At 43.3% G+C, this 19,998-nt stretch overlaps 1 protein-coding gene across 2 annotated transcripts; it reads right to left on the bottom strand.

The window, feature by feature from the left end:
• Positions 1–1,394: 1,394 nt before the first annotated feature.
• On the bottom strand, positions 1,395–3,826 carry LOC139813010 (lectizyme-like). Of its 2 annotated transcripts, XM_071778244.1 has the most exons (5): positions 3,729–3,826; positions 3,187–3,379; positions 2,634–2,937; positions 1,736–2,045; positions 1,395–1,650 (listed from the first exon to the last, which is right to left on the bottom strand). In XM_071778244.1, exons 2-5 carry the CDS (start codon positions 3,302–3,304, stop codon positions 1,486–1,488), a joined length of 897 nt encoding a protein of 298 aa, XP_071634345.1. In that variant the 5' UTR covers positions 3,305–3,379; positions 3,729–3,826; the 3' UTR covers positions 1,395–1,485. The 2 variants fall into 2 exon arrangements, with proteins under 2 accessions (XP_071634345.1, XP_071634346.1); XM_071778245.1 differs by lacking the exon at positions 3,729–3,826 and having other exon boundaries at positions 3,187–3,518.
• Positions 3,827–19,998: the final 16,172 nt, after the last annotated feature.

Raw genomic sequence — 19,998 nt, 5'->3', positions numbered from 1 at the left:
ACATTTATCCCATCTATTTTAGAATAATAGTTTCTGTGTAAGTAATTTTGATCAATTTATTGAAATAACTGTATGATAAAAATTTATACTTTACTGTACCTTGTATAAAATTTGATAATTCCGCGAGACGTTATTTTAAGATAAGATATTGCTGTAGGCGATACAGGAAGCTATACATTCGAGATCTATCCAAGTTGAATCGTCAAGTAATGATGTTCATAGATCGGCGCGGCCTCCACGGGCGACTAATTAATCGCCATCAGCAGATGACGCACCCGCCACTGACCGAGACGATCGCGAGATCGAGATAAGCCTCGTCGAATGGTAATACTCTAAGCTTCTGCTCTTCGCCCGGCCGATCCTGCCACAGCTCGTTCTCATTAGTGACTCATCTGCTCGAAGCGTAGAGGCAAGTGACATCAGGCACCGACAACGACTAAAAGCAGACGCGCAGGTATCTTTCTACCTGACGAATCGGCAGAAGGAGTCACCCCCTGCGTTGGGCTTCGCTTTTAAGGTGTCATCTGCCTCCGAGAAGTCAGGTGGACGATGGTGAGGAGATAGAAAAGACTCGTCATGATTATGTCCAACGAGTCGCCTGGTAGCCGCCGGTGTAACGCGCACCACGCATCTCGTAATGACGCCAGAGGCGAAGGCGAAGGCGGAATTATGGTGCCCGGACCTCCCGCTGAGAGCGATCGAGCAGGTAGACCGCGCGTTCTTACCTGGTCAGCGGGTCGCTGCTGCATTGCACTACGGTACTCCGCTAATTCAACGCGCGCGTATACGAAAGTGCCGTTTATGGTTACGAAACTCTGAGAGGGAGACCCTGGTAGTGGGTGGTCGCTTGTCCGGCTACAAATTTATTAATTACTAGGATTGGCACGCATATGCACGGAACGGCTGATTTAAGATTCCGCAATAACGCTCGCGTATTACTTAGCTTATGCGAGAGCGCTAATTGGGTCGCGCAAATGATCCGTAATATGTAAAGTATTTACTGTTAAGGGGGCTTACACAGGGGGTACAGACCTATTTGTTCGAATGGTACTGCGTATAATAGAAAGGAAATATCTCATGTTCTACACAGTTAAATATGACCGTGTTCTGATTATATATTTAATATTTAAGTACGTATGATCACAGAAATGCATTGATTTGAATATCTGATTATATAATTGTCGAGTAAATTAATACGATCGTTCACTTTTACTTTATATCAGCGAAAGAAGTAATGTTATAATTAAAGCAGCGTTGCCTCCTTGCTCCTTCGTATAATTACATTAGATATTTTATTAAGCATGCCTTAAACTAAAACATATTAAAAATTCAGCCAATTTGACCGAAAGCCATTTTTCATTGATTTAGTGCGGGGATAAAAAACATCATTGTTCATTTATGCTGCATATTTATTTAATGTTGAATAATATAATATATAATAAGTCGTCATCAGTATACAATGATACGTCGTCAATATTGCCGTCATTAATAACCACTGATTTTCTGCGCAATCCAATCATTGAATTTGGACACCCTGGTGTACACGGATGGCGCGCCTGGATAACCGCATGGCATAATACCCCAAGATACTATTCCAGTGAGCACCGGCTTTTGTCCATTGTACGAGATTAGAGGGCCACCGGAGTCACCCTAAAAGTGTATTAAAGATTTTGATTAGTAAGGCGATGCTGCTGCTACGGTGATTTATTAAATTTATTGAACGTCTGGAACTTACACTGCATGCGGAGATTTTCTCGTCAAATGGCCCATCAGTGCAGACATTGGTTTCATGAACGGGAGAAGATCCAGTCAAGCGCTCGACGGATTCGTGACAAATAGCGCGATCGACGTACTCCTTCTGAACATGCTGGAGTATTTCTGGCATTTCCGGGAAATGGCTACTCGAGGTGGAGCCCCATCCAGCAAGCCATGCCTCTCCCGATGGTTCACTTTCTGGTGCTGCCAACTCGATGGCTTGTACTCGCTTTGTCAATTTCAATGGGGACGCAAGTTTAAGCAGACCAATGTCATATGGACCAACACCACTGAAAATTAGAAAATATATACTTTGATACAAATATAAAATTATATATTTATCAGTTACAAACCTTTAAAGGTAATTGTGTTTAAACTAATACTAGAAGAATTGTAGTATTAGTGGAAAAATAATAATAATCTATAGAGTTGACGGAAATGTTTTTTATATATGAAACATAACAGATCCTGAGATTTATTTCGTGCATCATCGCTTATCTGAGATATAGGTTTTCCGTGTTTCATGACTTATCTGATATAAAGTTTTTCTAATCGTAAATATTAAGTGATAACCGAATTACCAATATGCTGCGTCATTATTAGTAATTTTAATTATTATATTTATTCTATAAATAGAACTGCTGATTATTGATGCAAGAAACATTATATTCTAGATTGCTAATATACACAATTACAAGTCAATTATAAATACAGTTATACAATTATAAATACAAATATATCAAGAGACACGATAGTGTTCACGCGTCAAGTACGCGCGGAGCGAGACCGACCGTGACTCATTTACGCGACGTTAAACGAACATTAATCCGAATAAAAACTAATTGTTCGTACTTATTGCTTTTCAACGTTTTACTTACCCCCCATATTTTTCATGTACATAACCTTCAGAAACTTCGACCGTCTGTTCATCGGGCTCATTTCGTAGAATATGGTGCTTTCCAGCCTTGACGCTAATATAATTTACAGAAGGAACTGCTTGAACGCAGTGCGCTGCAGTTATGATCCAGCGCTCGTTCAAAATGGATCCGGCGCAGAAGTGCTGGGAGAAGAAGTCAAGGGAAACTATGTATGGGTAAGCACCTTCCGGTGCCTCTTCACCTCCGACTATCTGAGGTGAAAAATGCGGCAAGATCGGCATCTGAAGACCGACTCGGGGTCTCACTAAAATTTAAATTAATAATATTTTAACAAATATATTTTCGCCAGAAGAAGTTGAGCGTAACACAACAAAGATAGTTCTATGAAATATATGATTAGAAAAATTTGTAATAATACAATAAAAATTAAATATTGCTCTTACTTAACGATGCATTTTGTATTTTGTGTTGTTTTAGTGATTATTTTTTAAATGTAACTTAATGGGTTTATCCCAAATTATATGTGTTGTATAAATCAAGAAAATTGACTTACCGGCGCTGGCGACCGCCACTGCTAGGAGAGCAAAGAATACGATTGCTTTGGGAAACATTTCGCTGATTGATGTCAAACCAACGAATTGACTGCATTTTATACTCGTTATGGAGTGCATTCATCCGAATATGATGCATTCCGATATGATATCCGAACGATCAATGATAACGCTGCACTGATAATCCATTGTAATCTATGAAAATTCATAATACGTTTACGATAAGATAGATTTACTGTAGACGCAGTCTGACGACTTAATTATATTGATATCATTGTTGAGTCAAATAGTACGTCGCAGTTAATTTTAACGAACAATGCTACTAGTCCTACATATTGTATATATATTGTCAATATAACAAAATCTATACAAATTCTGCGAAATGGCTTCTATAAAATTAAATACACTGATATAAAATGTGTAAATGTATAAGTTCACAGAGTTCACTTATTTACATAAAGAGAAAAAATTTATTTTATCTTTACATTTTTTTATTTACATAATTACATTTTATATTTAAAGTTTAATTACTTAATTTACTTACCTCAATCAATCTTTACTTTTTTTTAGAAAAAAGTGCTCATCAATAAGTCAAACAAGAACATCCGCTAAGACAATAATGTTAAGAAATGCATATTAAAATTAATAAAGGATATTTTAATTATTCTGATAATGGTCGTAACTTTGAAATAAATTAAATTTAACAAAAAACAACGAATATAACAATGATAAAAAATATTATTAATTAGAAATTATTTTTTCTTCTTATTTGTTATTTGTTTCAATATTGTTTAAGTCATGTTTTTTTTAACATGCTAATTAAATATAAAAGTTATTTAAATAATAACAATAAAACATTTTTTCAGCTTCAATCAATTAAGCTATAATTCAATTATGATGGATCATTCAGTAGATAAACTGTTTATATTATCGTTATCTGATTATGATCAATCATTATCTCTCCTCAATAAAAATATGAAGAGGAATCCGGGAAGTAATCCAGTTTATGATAGATAGAGTGGATTTATTTTTGATTTATTTATTTATCAAGATTGTCTGTGATAAAAGCGGAATTTCCAGTTTCAGGTCAATGAAATAAAGAGTTTAGATTAGAAAGAAAATAATTATGGAAGGGATAAAAGCATAAATGCCCGAATTATCTCTTTCTGCGAAATATTTGTTTATTTCTCTCTTTCCGTATACTTTCAACGAACCATGCACTCTGCGCTGTTAGTACAACTTCCAACTCACAATCAGTACATTACAGGTAACATAAGCATTTATAATTAACTAAGATAATTATATTTAAAAAATATTAAATACATTTAAGTTAATATTTTGTATTAGTTGATAATAACAGAATAAGAATATAAATAGGAAAAGTGAGCTAATAAAAATTTAAAAATATTTATAATGAGAAGTAAGACCATTATACGAGTATTAATAGATGTTACGAAAAATTTATATTATATCTCATTTTTATGTGTATTATTGTAACACATATATATTCCAACTATTCACTGTGCTCCGATCACAGCCGGACTTAAAACACAGTTATCTTTAGAACGTTAAAAAACCCTTCCATCCCCCCACAATTAAATCGATACGATTTAATTATTTAAAAAACTGTAAAGAATTATTACCACATGCCTCGGTGGTCGAATTGGTACGACGCCCTACACGGAATGAGGGAGGTTCCAGGTTCGAATCCTGGCTGAGGTGATATTTTTTGCAATAAATTCTTTACAGTTTTTTAAATAATTAAATTGTGTCAATTTAATTATGGGGGGATGGAAGGGTTTTTTAACGTTCTAATGATAACTGTGTTTTAAGTCCGGCTGTGATCGGAGCACAGTGAATAGTTGGAATATATTGTGTTACAATAATACATATAAAAATTAGATATAATATAAATTGTCCGTAACATCTATTAATGCTCGTATAATGGTCTTACTTCTCATTATAGCCTTTGTTTCAAACGAGCGAAAAATAAGTTTCTTATTGTTAAAAATATTTCTTGATATTAAAGATATTTTTCACGTCAATGCAGAAAACAATTATATATACATATGTATATACATATATATGTATATATGCGTATATACATATAATTGTCGAGTTAATTAATACGATCGTTCACTTTTACTTTGCATCAGCGAAAGAAGTAATGTTATAATTAAAGCTGCCTTGCTTCCTTACTCCTTTATATCATTATATCTGATATTTCATCTCCCAAGTGCTTTGAGGAAATCAGAAGCTGAGATTCCTCGAAAGAATCTCACATACACGAGTTTGGCAACTGCATTTAGGGAATGTGATTCGTTCTGGGATCTTCATTGTGAGTTCATAGCCATTCTCTATGGCTCAACGCTTACAATAATCTCGTTACGACTGGTATCTGGGATCCACTAGCCCCGAGGGTTTGACGAGAGATACAATGCAAGGTGCTTTGTCCGTACCTGTCGTGAGCTGATGCCGATCGCAACGTCTCTCAGATCTCGAACTATAGGATTTTTCTTATTTCCTCGGGGCGAGTGTCGCAGTTTTTCTTTCTCCTGTCGCGGACCCCGTCGTCTCGTATAGAAGGTTTGTTTGAAAGTGTTTTGGTTCGTTGGGAAAATATGGAGATATCTCGGGGTTGCACTAGAATTGTGTGAAACCTGCGTTAGCCTCCGGGCGAGAACCAAATCTTCTCTTTCTTTTTTTTTATCTCGGCGGACTCGCCGCGTTGTGAGAATCAAGAAACTTATTTCGCCATCGGCCAAAATTCTAATGGAATACGCGATCGAAGAAAAAATTATTTTGTCAAATGAAAGGTCACGACTAATTTTTCTGAATACATTTCGAGAAGAAGGGTTTAGCTGTCAATCTTTAGCAAGATTAAAAATTTTATGCTAAAGAATCGTATATACTTCTCAGTCATTATTGTCGTTTCACTTATTAATAATGACATTTAATATTATTTTTTAATAACATTACATAAATTCCATAGAAGATATCTTCAGAGCATATAACATAAAATTTAATTAAAATATTCTTATCGCTAATAATTGTTAGACAAAAGTAAATTTAATTTAATTAAAATAATTAATTTGGCTTGCAATTAGCCAAACAGATAGCCAGTTTCTTTTCATAAACAGAGATAATTCCCCTAAATTTGTATAACGCGCTAAATCGAGAAAAAATGCCGGAGTTTTTTTATACCCTCACAGCGCCGTCTGTTTTTTTCAACGAACAAAAACGCGAACTGTCGTCACGATGTCGTGTTGTCGCAACATGCTGTACACACGATGCCAACTGACGCGAAAAACGCTCGTATGGTGCTCTGCGTTGCTTCTAACGCGGTAATTGCCAGTCGATTAATTTGTGAAAAACAAGGAGCAGCCGGCGCTACCATATTGGGCATGAAATTGATTCTAATGAATCGAATCGAGGTCTTTCTCTTGCCTATGGCACTCTGACGATGACGCGCGTGTCTCGGGCAATTGATCGATCAACCGGTTTTCTGTGGCTCGTTTAGACAATGAAAGAGGTTCTTTCAGCCGCTTAATGAAGACGTGTTGCTCACAGCCCATCACGAAGTCGTTACGAAGGAGAACACGAAACCTTTTGCAGCAATGACAAGTAAATAACGTCGCGAAACTATGGAGCCTTTATTTCAGTTCAATAGATCGATCTTTTGCGAATTATCGACGAGATCTTTGTGTTACGTCAGCGTTATGGCGTTTAGTTGTGCTAGCGAATTAATTGTTTTGCATTCGGAACTATTGGTGCGTTAAGAGAGATGATCACAATATTGAATTATCTTTGGATCAAAAGTCTAGATAACGCACACGATAATGTTATATCTTTTATTTTATATGTAGTATTGAACAGCTTGTCAATCAATTGCAATTGAATGTGCTTTTGCTGCTTTGCCCACAAGTGATTTGACTCCCGATGATGCGATAAAGTTGTCATCTGCAGGTCCTTGTTAGCCGAAATTCCCACAAATCAATGTGACAACCAATCCTTCCATGATTACGTTACGTCCATATGTTCATCAAAATTTCCTAATATAATAGAAGAAGTGTTTCGGGTGTTTTTCGGGTTGCCCCCTTACTTGTGGATATAGTTCTATTTATTTATTACAATTATTTCCAAAGGTAATATATAGTAGTATAAAACAAATTACTGATTAATGAATTGAACACCTTAATTATTTCTTGACTTCTTACGTTTTCATCTCCAAATACAGTAAGCAAACGGATTTATGTATTTAATTTTATGAGGCTTCGTCGAGACTGTCGCCTACTTTTCAGAGCGACCAATCGCAATCTTCCAACTTGATAGCAATCCGGAGATCCCCGATAGAGCCGTCAATTGCAGGCTCTCGTTACGTGAAAATTCCCGGAGAAGAGTGCAGACCACGCGGCGCGCGAGAATCCCCGCGAGTTAATATATCTAACCCCTATGATTGCAGTCAATTGAAGCGGCCAACTTTATCAGATCTTGGACGCGTGCCCATATGTCGTCTCCCAGCACATGGCGCACCTCATCGCGGTGCCTCCGTGGGCAGGTCGTTGGCGCGAGAAGGGTGATGGGGCACCGGGGGCAGAGAGCTCGGCCGTCGGTCCCCCGAGGCTCGGGCCTGGCGTGGGGCGGCCGACGGTCACACCGGTACGGCACGCCGCGCGCCGTTGGTATCACGGCGATCTACAAATATATTACGTGCATTATGCGTGCGCCTCTATTTATGCGTTCCGCGCGCTTGTCCACCAGCGCAAAACGTGGTAGTCGCGCGCGTATAAGCATGGCAAGCTCGCGCGGTCAAGCCAGCATATGTCGCGCGGCACGATGGTCGGCTATGCAAATCCTCTAGTGGTTGCCCCGCGCACTGGCCCGTTCAGCCCCCTTCGTCCTCGTTCGAAGGATCTGACGGATGCGCGGCGCGCCCGACGATGTACGCGATAACTTTCGCGGTACGCACAACGGAAAACCGCCGAGCCGCGCGAAGAAGTCATTAATTATTTATTAAAAGGCAGCGCTGGATTATTAAACTTGATTTTACGACGCCGTGCGCGCGCGGCGCGGCTCCGACGACGCTTTCGCTCTCGCGGCAATCACGGCGCGCGGAAATTATTGGACTACCTGTATGATAACTTAACAGCGCGATCGCAGAACGTGACGCTTACTCAGCTCGCTCGGCTCGATTTTGCCTTGCTGTTTAATTTAATATTTTGCAGCGGTCGATCCATCGATCATAATATAACGACAAAGTTGCGCTCGCTGAAACTAGAAATGTTATCATTATACAATAATACATACTTTGATTGAATATTCTAAACAGATTGACTCAACGTTCATGTTGATAATCGTTCAATGTTTATTATCTTCTAAATGCTGCAATATTTTCATGATTTTCGTTTAGCAAGTTGTTTCAATATATATTCCAGCGTAGTACTTAACACGATATATCGTTTTACACACTTCTCTACTACGTGGAATGCGACGCATTTCTCGACAAGAGGAATATATTGGCATCATCGAAGCTATCTTTAAAGCGATTCCAGTAGTAAAACGACGCGGCGCGCGAGGAACATCCCGCGAAGAATGTTCACAGCTATCGCGGAATCCACGAAGAGGGATAGCGCGGCCAGACATGACTTGGTCGGTGACGTTAGAAACACGCAGAAGCGAGATTCTGCAGGGGACATATCGAGGGGCATCGATGGCCACGAAACGTGTACCTGACACCCAAACGCGCACCGTGAAACCGAACGAGGGAGAGAGGTCGAGAAAAAGGGAGGGAAAGGGACGGAGATAGCCACCACGAAGAATTCCGCGGCTCCCACGTGAAGCTATCAAATGTCTGACGAATGCGCAGGAATGCTGTGCTATCAAAGGATCTGGCGTCCCCCCCCAACCCCCCGTTCCCACCGCCCCCATCACCCTGGTCCGTTTCCTCTTCGTAAATACGCAAGCGCAAGGAAAAAGAAGGAGACGAGAACAACGTGAGGGGGATGTCTTAAGACAGGTAGCGAACACAAAGGGAACCGGACACTCGCCTACGCCTGGCCATTTTGTTCCTCCGTCTGGAGTACCTAAAGCGTACGAACCCACCGCGCGCCTCGAGAGGGTAATCTCCTTCTCACAGGTGCACCCGACAGCCCGCTAAATCTCCTCTAATTATATACCGCGTCCTGTGCCCGGGTTCTATTTACCCGCACCGATCTCGGGTAACCGGGCAGCGAGCGATATGTAGAACGCCGATGATGTAAGCCTTGGGATGAGCAGGTTGCGCGAGTACGAGGGGGAGACGTGGGGGAGGGGCGTCGCAAAGAAGAGTCCGCGAAGAGCAGGTAGCGCATCTCTCGAATCTTCATGAGACGATTCCGAGCGAGGAATGCACTTAACGTTCACTTCACCCTACTAAAAGACTCAATCGCGCGATATTTATCGTTATTACTTGCAAACCACGGCTCGATCGGTCGCTCCGCTGCACTCTGCTGCACTCGCGGTGGACGTTTTTCGTATCTACATAGAATTATAGTAATTATGCGAGATAGATATAATAGGATAAAATATAATAAAATATAATGGAGGCGTATAATTGCGGATGATAATTGCCGGATAAAAAAAACTCATTCATATAGTTTATAAATGATTTTGTCTTTTTTTTCTAAGCACATAGTAATGTAATACATTAAACGTAGACGGCAAAAGTATTGCGAACTTGGAGAACATTTCCTATGGGAGAACCAGCGTATAAAGGAATGTTTCTACAAGATTTACTTTTTTCACCGTAAAGAGCGTAGCATTACTCAAGTAAATTCCTCGTATTCTAGTAATAAGAACACTTCGGAGACTGAAGCATCCGGACGTGAATAAACGAAAGTCAGCAATCTCAAGCTGCTCCTCTCGAAAGGAGCAAAGGTTTCTCTTTCCCCGTTTAAAGTTCCTCGCTATGCGCGAACCTACCTGCGCCCATAGATACCTCCCAGCCATTGCTCGAAAGAGCCACTCGCATCGGCGATCAGAGGACCTTACAACCAGCATAAAACGACGAGCTTAGGACCAGACGCGATGCTGCGGGATGTTATTGCGCAACGCTTACGAGACGGCTACGCCGTATCATCCCGCAACCTCCCACAGGATAAACAATGCACGTAGGGATCCTCTCGTACGCTCCGAACAGGATATGGAACCTGAGAAGTCGACCGGACACTAGCTGCGGGATTAGTAGTGATGGGCTCGATCCAATTACTGTCTCCAAATTTTCAATCAATTTAAAATCAAAATGTGTAACATACATGTGTCAAAAAATATCTCTCGTTTATTTATTTCGTAAAAATATACAGCGTCTAAGAAATATTTTATATAACGTAATTCTAACGACAAAGACAAATCTTTAGAAAACAATACAAAAGTTTAGATTTTAGGCTCTTTTACATTATTAGTGTTTAAACAATCTCAGGAGGAATGAGAATGAGCTTCGTGTTTTGAACTTTTGACTGCCTGTTCGTCAGAACAACGGTCTCGGTCGTGCCAAAAATCGACGCCAGCCGAGACGACGCTTGATCCCATCACTAGGGATGAGTACCGACGACTCATAACGCTCGCGCGTATCTCTGCTCTCGCGCGGCGCGGCGCGGCGCGGCGGAGCGAGATCTCGGATAAGATGCGCGCGGTGGGTGGCCTATTCGGCCAGTAAGTAGTAAACGCCGAAGCGGACACGTAACCGCGCGCGGCCGCGAGAGGCTGTACTTACGATCGCCTTTTTCTCGCTTAAGTGCCGTCCGCGGGGCCGCAACGACGCCGCGGCATCATCGGCTTAAGAGTCCGCGCGCGGAAATCGAGAGCAGCCCCGCGACCGGGGCTCCGTTTCGGCGGCGAGCGACGGACGGGCAGTTCGCGGAGCCGCGCGGTCAAAGTGCTCGTTAAAAGCCGCCGCGGGGATTATTACTAGCGGATTATGCTCGACGATTCGCGGTGGAATTATGCGATCGTTTCGAGGATTGCGATTGCCTGGCGCCGCCGGGCGCGCAGCGCCGATCGTTAAATGATTTTTAGTAGTTAGCGAATTCGGACGCGGAGATCTTTCATTGCGCAATACGCGAGGGATAGCTTCAAGCTCGCTTCGAGCGATGAAAGATGTAAGAGGTAGACAGAGGCGGGATGTGCTATGTTAATTTCAATCTCGCTTACTCCCCAATCTTAGTCTCTTTTAGACCCAGTATTTATTGCAATTTTGGTATAATAGCGCAGCATCATTCGTATCTTATCTCCAAGCCCCATTAAAATGTAAGTGATAAATCCGCAGCGTGAATCGCAGGAAATCGTAATAGTTTTTGCAACGCCATAGCACTTGGCCAATTTACGGCGATGAAGGAGCGGTGTAATTAATTAACTCGGACTAAGTATCTCCATAACTTCTTCCCAGCGGCACTATCATGGATAATTGCGGTCGTTTGCCGTGAGAAACGACCGATAAGCGCGCGCGTCTATCAACCAGTCACCCCGTAAACGCCTCTAATTCGCGCGACTCGTTACGCGAGACGATTTAACGACACAGAAGATTCAAAAAGAATTTTTCTCACAAGTGCGAAACTTGGTTAATTATTACTGGATCTTTGCGACTTCGCTACCACGGATTATATCGCGTCAATAATTTATGAAAAGCCCTCCGCCGTCACGTCTCGACTGCCGCGCGTAAAAAAAAAATCATAATTTGGTTCACGCACGGCGACAGCCCCGGCGTCTCCGCGCCAACACGGGGCGGATAAGTTAGCGCCGGCGAGGCGAGAGAACGAGGCGTTTCCATTCGCCGGGAATTAAAATATTTCGCTGCGCCGACAGAGGGGTTATCTCGTAGGCCGCGCGAGGTCTTGCCGCGCGCGTTCGCTCGCGCCGATGGCTAATGGAACGAGCGGGGTAATGGGGGCCGCGAACGAGGTGGTTTCTTCAGGGACGTGCGCCGGTGGTCCCGGCGCGGCCGCGAGAAGGAGAGGGAGATCTCTATCGCACCTGCAGCGCCTTGCACCGAGGTGTGCCTGCCTGACTGCCTACCTATCTACCTACCTACCTACCTATCTTACCCACCTCGTAAAAATTAATAATTACGATGAAACTTACGAGGCGGCCGAACGCTCCGGCGATGATCCGCTCGACTACGTGGAAACCGGGATCAGAGCGAGAGGGGGGATACGAGCGAGCTTTATTAACCGTGGTATCCCGCCCGTAAAACACTCTCGACAGCACAATCGAGCTGCCGTTGGCGAGCCCGGTTTTTCTCGGCGCTAGATGCTGCGACTTGCGCTTCTTCGGCCGCCTGGTGGACGTCGTCGCCGGGCGCATGAATCTCAAATCGATTTCTGAGCCGTGACGATACGGATTCCATCAATCCTTTGTTATCGATCCGGTATCCGGATCGGCGGATCCGCTGCGCGCATCATTTTCGAGTCGGGAATGCGGCGGGAGCGTAAAGTGCGAGAAAAAGACGTTCGGAATATTTGCGTAGCCATGAGAACGCGTTGCTCGCGAGTCGCGCGTTAAAATCGATTTCCATGACACACTCTTGTCGTGCCAGCTGGTTGCTATATGTTATGACTACGGTTATCTTAAAATTATCTCGCTTCACGGTTGCATATAAATTTTATTCTTAATAAAAGAAAACAAATTTAACTCGTGCAATATAATTACTCGCGTTTTATCAACGTATGATCTAACTAATTATATTATACTATCTCTGGTTTTCAAATAATAAACAATCTCCCACGTGCGCGCGAATTCAATAATTAAAAACCAGCTTCTATTATTTTTTCTTTCCTAGAGAAAGGAATGTCGGCTTTCTGGAATACACACGCGCAACACGTCTTCTTTCCTGTAATGTATAGTTATAATTAAACGCCCCGCATTCTCCAATATGGATTGCCTGACACGTTTCCCCCAAGGTGCTTGAAAGCCATGATAATCCTCCCGGAAAACGCACCATGTGGGCCTCGCTCGCCGCACGGGCTATTCATTACACGTGCTCGGCACACCCACCGGCTCCGCGGCGTAAATTAATGGCTAATTTTTCGGTAAACCGTGAAACGCGGACCACGCGCCTTGCTGCACCTTATGGGGCACACACCGTGCGCTCGGTAAAACCTCTATCCCCCCGACAGACGGTCCACGCGCCGAAAACGCGAACGTAGAACCAATGCATTAGCACCGTGTCCGATATTAGATGATTTGTTTTTTCTCGACACGAAGCTGCTTCCTCGGCTGCTTTCTTGGCTGCTTCGATATAAATACGAAATGTGTATTTGTATACAAGAAATTCTGGTGTTAACTGTTTATATATAACAATAAAGCAAATATGTTATTTTTATATTAAAAAATATTGTACGTTTCTAAATTTAAATGTACCGCATATGTTGTGTAATCAAACAGTTAAAGTGTAGGTAGATAGAAACTATGTTTGTACAATTGAATTCCAAAGGAATCTGAAGGAAAGGAAGGAACACGCAAACATCCACCTGTGCAAAAGGACCGGATGTCCATTGACCAATCTTATGGGCGGCACTATTCCCGATCGTAGGTTGACGAGACTTTAAATGGAGTTTAGTTGCGCTTCGAGCATAGACGAGATCGACGACTCATTGTCGAATCTCGTGAATCCGCGGACGAAAAATAGGATTTCCTGTGAGATTTCTGTCGTACAAACATCGCCATCGGCTCCATTTATTCTCTACCCCGATACAACGAAAAATTCGATCTCGTGCATACCGGGGAAAACGAGTTCTTTCTCCCGAATACGTCTTTTAGAGAGCGCGCGATCTCGATGCAGCAGGTGTTCCTCTTTCGGTTGACACATTGGAATTTGGTATTGATCCCACGTGCTTTCAGCAAATTTTATTCGGAAACTTAAACTTCAACGTTTCCTGGAAATATTTTAGAAACATTTTATCATGATATAAGGAAAATCTGTCTAGGGTAAGTTCTCTGTCTTATCAAAGGACGTTTGATAAGACAATTTTTTTCGATATCTAGTCAATTTTATTATTATTATCTCTATTATTATTATCGTACCACACAACAATTTTAAGCGAATTACAAATACAAAAATAGGAGTAACGTAATGGAATAATGTAATTGAAATAACCTAATGCAATCGATCCGCGATTGCTTTTGTAGCCTTTGGCCGCGTTCAAAAGCTGCAGTTCGATCATGGAGAGTTTGTACATAATGTGGAAGCGGCAACGAGCAGGTAAGGCCGAGGCCACGGTGCCTTGTCATGAAAGGCGTAGCGAGCGCACGCCAGTGTTAAACCGAGTTTTCACGCTAGTTGATAGGCAGATCGCTCTAGGATAGTGCGTCAACGCGTGGGTGTCGAGTGGTAAAGATACCGGTTTACGATGCCACTAAAGTTGCACTCGGCGCGTAATCTAAAACTTTTTTTTTTCGACACGCCTTCGTGCGTATGAGAGCGGGACTCTCGGGCTCGGGCCAGAGACGACGATGCTCTCCGAGCTCTTCAACGAATCGAGAGCATACGATTTTTCCGCTCATATACACATAAACGCGCTTATCCGCTCGTAGCGTCATAAAACCGAGCAATCAAGGTCGGAGATGCTGCGAGTAATAATGTCTCTCTTCGTATTTAATCACCTTCCGCGCTGCCGCAAATCCGATGCTCACGCCGAACGAAACCTGCTTCGAGTAATTGAAACTTAATCCTTTGCACTTGGAGTATATTTGAGCATAAGCAAAACGTGTTATTATTGAGATTACAGCGTGAAGGATAGTAATGCGAGCGCTCGATTGAATTTGATCGTGCCTAACAACGTAGGATATGCGCGTGATATAATTTTCACGAAATTTATTTCCTATAATTTGGTTTTGTTTCATTTCCTATAGTTGTCCAACTTAATTTTGTAGTTATAGATCTAGATATAATGAATGTCTCATTGATAACAACTTCTTATATCGACCCATTACTGATAATATGTATTTATCAGACGTTAAATAGGCATTAATTGTAATTACAGCTGGATAGAGATAATTACTATCTTCATTAGTTTTATGTATCTTCCCAACTCATTTTACGCAACTACCACCAATATTATTTCTCTTCTTCTTTTGCTTTCCGCGAGATAACGCGTCGCTATTTTGAGTTTTATGCTAATTGTAAGAGAAGTCATTTTCATTATTCCCGACCTGTTGCAGAGCAGGTACCCGGGGCCGGCGATACGATGCGATCTTAGGTTGCGCACTTCGTGCCTCTTTCCAGGGATATCTTCATCAGGATAGGCCATCCGCGCGTAGCGGCTGAGTTACGGCTTGACCGCGGTGCGCTCTCTTCGGCCGCGTTTCGCTACGTTTCGATAACGCTGCAGGCGCGATGTAAAAGCCGGCCGGCGAATACCCGATGGAATACCGGGTGGAGTGTTCTCTGGACAAACACTCGAGAACGCGTGCGAGAATACGATGTGCACGCACGTGACACGTATGCACGCGTACACGCGCGTGAGCGCGCGCGTGCAACAAGGCCAAGCGAAGAGATTCTGCGAGAGACTCAAAGGTGCAGAAGCGGGTCGATGACGAAGGAGCGCCGAGGAAGAGGAACAGCGTGCATTACCTTCTGAAGAAGGCGCGACTCCCAACAACTCTATATAACTCCTTTGGATAAAGATTGAGCAGACACCATCGCGCGGAATGCCGTTTTACATAAACCAGGCGCTAGAACCTTCGTGCTCTATTGCTTTCACTCTTCTCCGTTTCTGTCGGCCGGTTTTTTTTTCTTCTTAAATACGTTCAGCAACTTTATCCAACCGTCCGGTTTCGCGTCATGCGATTACTTCCGAGTCATTATGCGCGCACATGGTACTCTTAGTGAATGACCTACGGCCGTAAAGGCACGTGTGCGTACCTTTGCAGGCGCGTTAAATCTATGAACATACAGGCACCTTCACCGATCCTCGAGAGCTCGAAGCTCGAACGAGCCCGACATTGGAGCGATCGTGATCCTCGGTGGGCGGCTCGGTTCTTACGAGCTCGATCCTCGCGATCTCGCTGAATGTACGATGTGCTGCGAAATACGAATTGCTTTACGAGCAATATTTCTGTAAAATGCATAATGCTCGGTCAATATTTTAATCCAGGAATGTACTGTTGGAAAATGTTTTGTTTTGAAAAACGCCTTTTTTCATATGTAGATCCACTATCGCCACTTTTAAGTTATCTTTCTTACAAGGGAACTTCGCGAAGTGGAAAATTCTGATTTTAATGAAACTTTCCACACATGTAGGGGGAGTAAAAAGATGAATTTAGATATTTTTTGTAGCGGCCCAAAAACGGTTTTAAGGGGTGAAACCACTGCTCATATGATAGAGCGGCTTTTTGCTTTTCTCGATATATTTCGAAAAGTATTCAAGATATCAAAAAATGTTTCAAATAAAAGTTTTATGGTAAAATCTCCTCTATTCAACAACATTAATATAATATTTTTTAAAAATAATTTTTTAAACAAAAATGTTTTTTTCAAAATTTTATTAATGTGGTTAAATAGAGATGTTTTTACCATAAAACTTTTATTTGAAACATTTTTTTATATCTCGAATACTTTTCGAAATATATCGAGAAAAGCAAAAAACCGCTCTACATATGAGCAGCGGTTTCACCCCTTAAAACCGTTTTTGGGCCGCTACAAAAAATATCTAAATTTATCTTTTTACTCCCCCTACATGTGTGGAAAGTTTCATTAAAATCAGAATTTTCCACTTCGTGAGGTTCCTTTGTTAGTCGAAAAATGCGATCGCTGCATCGTCACTCCGGCACCTCGATGACCCTTAAATTCGATTAAATCGGCGGTTGTGTGTCGACGAGTGTGATGGCACGGTGGGAGGTTAAATCGTTTTCTCGAGGAGAAAAGTCACCGAGTCGGCCGAGTCGCGCGAAGGATACCTTGATCATAAAAACGCCGCGATCGTCTCGTTACACGGATAAGATCAAGGCTCGAAACCTCTTTTCTGCGCGGCGCGACACGTCGAAGGTAAATTAGCATATACGATAATCCGGGTGAGGTCGCGCCAACTATTCTGGTAATAACGCCGTACGAAAATATTACCGCCATACGTTTCAGCTTAAGCACGGGCCTTCGGATCTTCGGTTTAAAACGAATATGTACGCCATGGCGCGGGCGGCGCGGTGCGGCGCGGCGTTGCACTTGTGTAAATTGCAGCGGCGCGGCGGATATTTTACGCGTGAATATCTATTCATATATCACACTGAGCGGATATTTACCGGACGACAATAATTTTCCGGTCACCGTTATGTCATAATCCCGCGTGTCCCACGACACTCGACCGACTCGACCGACGATTCAGAAAGGAGACCTCGAAAAATATGGAGGATGTCACATCACCGGTGTCTTTCGCCAGTTTCCCAAGACCCGCGCCGGGCAGGGTCAAACGAGGGGATGTGGACTTTACATTTTAGATGAAGCTCGGATCGCGCGCGTACACGGCAGCCCGATCTTAATCGTCCTTGCCGATCGCGCCGATAGATCTCCCAGGATCACGACAACCCCTCTAATTGCGGCATTATAATTTCAAATAGCCGATTATGTGCGGCGCGGCGCGGCGCAATAATCGTGTGGGCACGGATGTCGCGTATGTATTTGCATTTCCACCTAGGTGTCCCTCTGACCCCGTGGCTGCTGCGCCACGACATTGTCAAATCGGCGGGGAGGATCGGCGAGACACATGAATCGCTCGATGGTATCTCCGCGCCTCCGAGAGAAAAAGACGAGATACGGAGCGGGGAGCAAAACGGCCACGGATAAATCAAAGAGATCGCTTTATTTTCTTCTGCCAGCAGGTACCGTCGCGTAATGTATGCACTGGCGGAATAGCCTGTTATTAACGAATATACCGTGCCACAGGAGACAAATACAAGGTGTTTTACAACGGGACACAATAGACAGATAGCGCTTGATAGAATTTACATCGCGCCTTTTTCGTCCCGATAAAATACCAATGATAAATGAACGAAAATTGGCATTACTTTATATAAAATATATATGCTGAATACATTTATATTTGTATACTGAACATGTGTTTCAAATACAATACACACATATAAAGCGTATATCTAACGAATAAATATAGTTACTTAGAAAATTGCATTACATATTGCATTATATCGTGAAAAATATACGTATTCCGTAAGATGCGCAAGGGTATTTCGTCAATTTATTATCTCAAAGAGAAGAGGAAGAGTAGTAAAAGAAAGAAAAAGGAATGATCAAGATGAACGCAGGGTGCACGAACTTCGACGCGCGATACTCGGTCTCCGTGTACTTCAGCCAGGGTTTGTGTTGCGCTCGCAGCAACGAATCGTAGAATTCAGCGTTCTTCCCCGCCCGCACACGCGGCCACGACGGGAGATTTCGGGGCAACAATATCGTCCGGTGGCCCCGGGGTGATGTAGGGGATCGGATATTCTGGGCGTGGGCCCGCGACATGCGCCGGGGATTCGCGCCGACCCAGACGGAACATTGCGCTCATTTGTGCTCGGTACGAGGTTGCGTGTCTCTCCGTCGCGGCGGCAGTCGTGAAAGCAAAAAGAGAGAAAAGGAAGCGCGGGGAGACAGACCAACCGCTTGACATTATTATTTTGCTCCGAGAGAGAAACGTTGTCCTTGCCGTGTGCGCGCGCGGACGTGCCCCTCGGTACTCGCCGTTTTTCGCGACGCACTCGCGTTGTAACTAATGTTTCCTTCCTTGATTTTTAAGAAGGTTGAAATGTAAAATAAAGCATTTCAAGGAAATGCGTTAATTATCGCGTATAATTACGTTTTGCCTTATTTCAACGAAGTAAAAAGTCGATAATTTGTCAGGGATAGATTCATCAGATTTTCGAGCGATGTTCGCCTACTGCTACTCTTTCATTTCACCCTCGCTGGATTTCCGGGCGCTTTTCTAACTCCGATGGGAGATCCGGATCGGATCTTGGTTCCTAATAAATCGTGCTCTCCCCCGCGTTTTGGAGACGCATTAGGACTACCGTGTCTGGTGGGACACGTGTCCTACCGGCAAGCGGATGCTGAGGACACGGGAAAACCCGTATATATCGTTTAAATCCTGCTGGAGCAGAGGGTGGTTCCCTATAACAGCGCGTGCCGCAGGGTGTATCGCAGTGGCGTCATTCGACATTTTTTTTTTCAACGAATTCTCGTTCTTCCTGAAGATTAATTTAACTGGCTCTTGAAAAAAAAAGTGTCAGATAATCCCGACATTGGCGTGACGTCGCGCGTGTACTCTTGTTTCTTATCGGGCGTCGCTTATCTCCGCCATCCCGACAAGAGGACATTAAACGCCGCAAAATTAAACGATCGTCGCGTAATGCGGCATTAACGTCCTCGTGGAATTATTACGAGCCCGATAGCGAGAAGAGAACGACCTGACTGGACTTGCTCATCTTTCTTCACGATTCTATGCCCCGTCGTCTTTGCGATCCTTGAACGTCTCGGACACGGTCGTATCCTTCGACATACAACGTCGTCGTTCGAAATCGAAGACGGCGAGTCTCCCCCGACGGGATCCACTTCTCTTCGTCCGTCTGCGTGGCGAAGGAACGAACTGATTTACATACTGGCTACGCCACTGCCGTGGAAACTTTACTGCGGGGGAGATGACACGAGCGCGCCGACGTGTGCGTGCACGCGTCACGTGTGGGTGCGTACACGTGTGGGCCCCCTCATCGTACCCGGAAGGCGCGGCCCCCAAAGATTCAAGGACTCCTCGCCAGGTGCCGCTCAAGGGGACTTAAGCCGAAACATGTGCCAG

The sequence above is a fragment of the Temnothorax longispinosus genome, chromosome 5, assembly GCF_030848805.1.
Source record: "Temnothorax longispinosus isolate EJ_2023e chromosome 5, Tlon_JGU_v1, whole genome shotgun sequence".
Taxonomy (NCBI): domain Eukaryota; kingdom Metazoa; phylum Arthropoda; class Insecta; order Hymenoptera; family Formicidae; genus Temnothorax; species Temnothorax longispinosus.
Note: the sequence above shows the minus strand (reverse complement) of the source record. Positions and strands in the feature narration are given on the sequence as shown.

What these genes read in the sequence shown, in the direction of transcription:
- LOC139813010 (XM_071778244.1), bottom strand. Translation starts at nt 3,304, where the DNA reads ATGCACTCCATAACGAGTATAAAATGCAGTCAATTCGTTGGTTTGACA. An exon ending in GTACATGAAAAATATGGGGG is followed by an intron (nt 2,046 to 2,633) that starts GTAAGTAAAACG and finishes TCTAATTTTCAG; the next exon opens with TGGTGTTGGTCCATATGACA. An exon ending in AGAAAATCTCCGCATGCAGT is followed by an intron (nt 1,651 to 1,735) that starts GTAAGTTCCAGA and finishes ATACACTTTTAG; the next exon opens with GGTGACTCCGGTGGCCCTCT.